The sequence below is a fragment of the Marmota monax genome, unplaced genomic scaffold (genome assembly GCF_021218885.2).
Source record: "Marmota monax isolate L192 unplaced genomic scaffold, Marmota_monax_Labrador192_F-V1.1 WCK01_AAM20220418_F8-fsc00330, whole genome shotgun sequence".
NCBI classification, from domain to species: domain Eukaryota; kingdom Metazoa; phylum Chordata; class Mammalia; order Rodentia; family Sciuridae; genus Marmota; species Marmota monax.
In genome coordinates, this window is record NW_026693782.1 from 989,764 (window position 1) to 991,214 (window position 1,451).

The following is a 1,451-nucleotide window of genomic DNA, read 5'->3' on the forward strand; positions in this document are numbered from 1 at the left end:
AGGGGTGAGGATCACATGGAGAACAGCTCTCATGTCCACAGTTGTGGCTGAGTCTCACTTTAGTCCACTGAATATCTTCCTGGGACCAGGTTGAGCCTGCAGGTATTGTGGAGGGAGGGACAGCTTCTCCTCTCTTTCTACATCAATCACACCCTGGATATTATGAGCACTTCAGCCAATATTTATGGGAAAATCCACTTACATTCTTAAAACTCTGTTGAATTCTGTGACTGAGACCATAATCTCACCATCAGGTGAACTGACATGTCCCCAAATCAATCAGTAGATGCATTGTCAAGTTAGTGCCTCTGGGGCTGAGGAGGATAAAAGAGAATGAGGGTTGAAGGAAGCTCCCTGAGCCCTTTCACCAAACTCCCTAAGGTCCCTCAGACCCTGGTGCCCCTGACCAGTGCCCTCAGCAGGTGGCGGCAACAGGAGTAGCAGCTGGGGCAGCCCAGCCTCACACTTCTGCTCCTTGGTAGGTTTTTGTCATGGCCTGTATCACTGTGTGTGGCAAACTACTACTCTGTTGACAGTAATAAGTGGCAACATCTTCAGGCTCCAGGCTGCTGATGGTGAGAGTGAAATCTGTCCCAGATCCACTGCCACTGAACCTTGAGGGGACTCCAGATTGCAAAGTGTTTGCATATCTGATGAGGAGCTTAGGAGGTTGTCCTGGTTTCTGCTGATACCAGTGTAAACTACTGCTAATGCCCTGACTAGCTCTGCAGGTGATGGTGACTCTGTCTCCACGAGACACAGGCAAGGATGATGGAGACTGGGTCATCATGATATCACATCTGACACCTGCCATTGGAAACATAAAAAGAAATATCCTTGTAAGTAGTGATGTTCCAAGAGGACTTTCCTGAGTATCCAGGGGGCACTGACCACACTGTGATTAGTAAACCCCCAGTACTGTCCCTCCTTACCTGTAATGCAGAGCAGCAGGAGTCCCAGGATATGAGTAGGGGTCCTCATGGCCATGCTGTGTCCTGAAGGGGACTGACTCCTGCACAGGGTGTGAGCAGCCTCTTAAGAAGTCCTCAGGGCAGTGGGCTGTGCTGTGGACACATGCAAATCAGCTGGGCTGGGCAGGCTGAGCAGGCATGAGCCCAGCTGCAGGGCTGGCTTCTCTCAGTCCCTCAACACTGACCAAGTGTCTTCATGTGTTCCAGGTCAGACCAGGGCAGAGCCAATTTGCCTTTTAGAGAGTCTGTTTCTGTCTGGTGACATTTTGTTACTAAGGATATTTTCAGAACAACTGTCATATGTTGAAGAAGACTTAAGGTCTGGATTGAGCAAAGTATTTCATACCTAATATGAGGATTAGTAGAAGTTTCTTGTAGAGAATACGTAGTGAAGTGTTACAGAGGAAAACATCAGGCCATTAATATGCTCTTGCATGTTCCTGGTAGGAGGATACCTTGGATTTCATTTGAAATTATGTG

At 48.2% G+C, this 1,451-nt stretch overlaps 1 gene segment (V, D, J or C); it reads right to left on the bottom strand.

Annotated features, from left to right (window-relative positions):
• Positions 1–460: 460 nt before the first annotated feature.
• Positions 461–1,063, bottom strand: LOC131424849 (immunoglobulin kappa variable 1-39-like). The segment is given in 2 exon segments: positions 461–807; positions 933–1,063. Coding segments are annotated over 2 exon segments (402 nt in total).
• Positions 1,064–1,451: the final 388 nt, after the last annotated feature.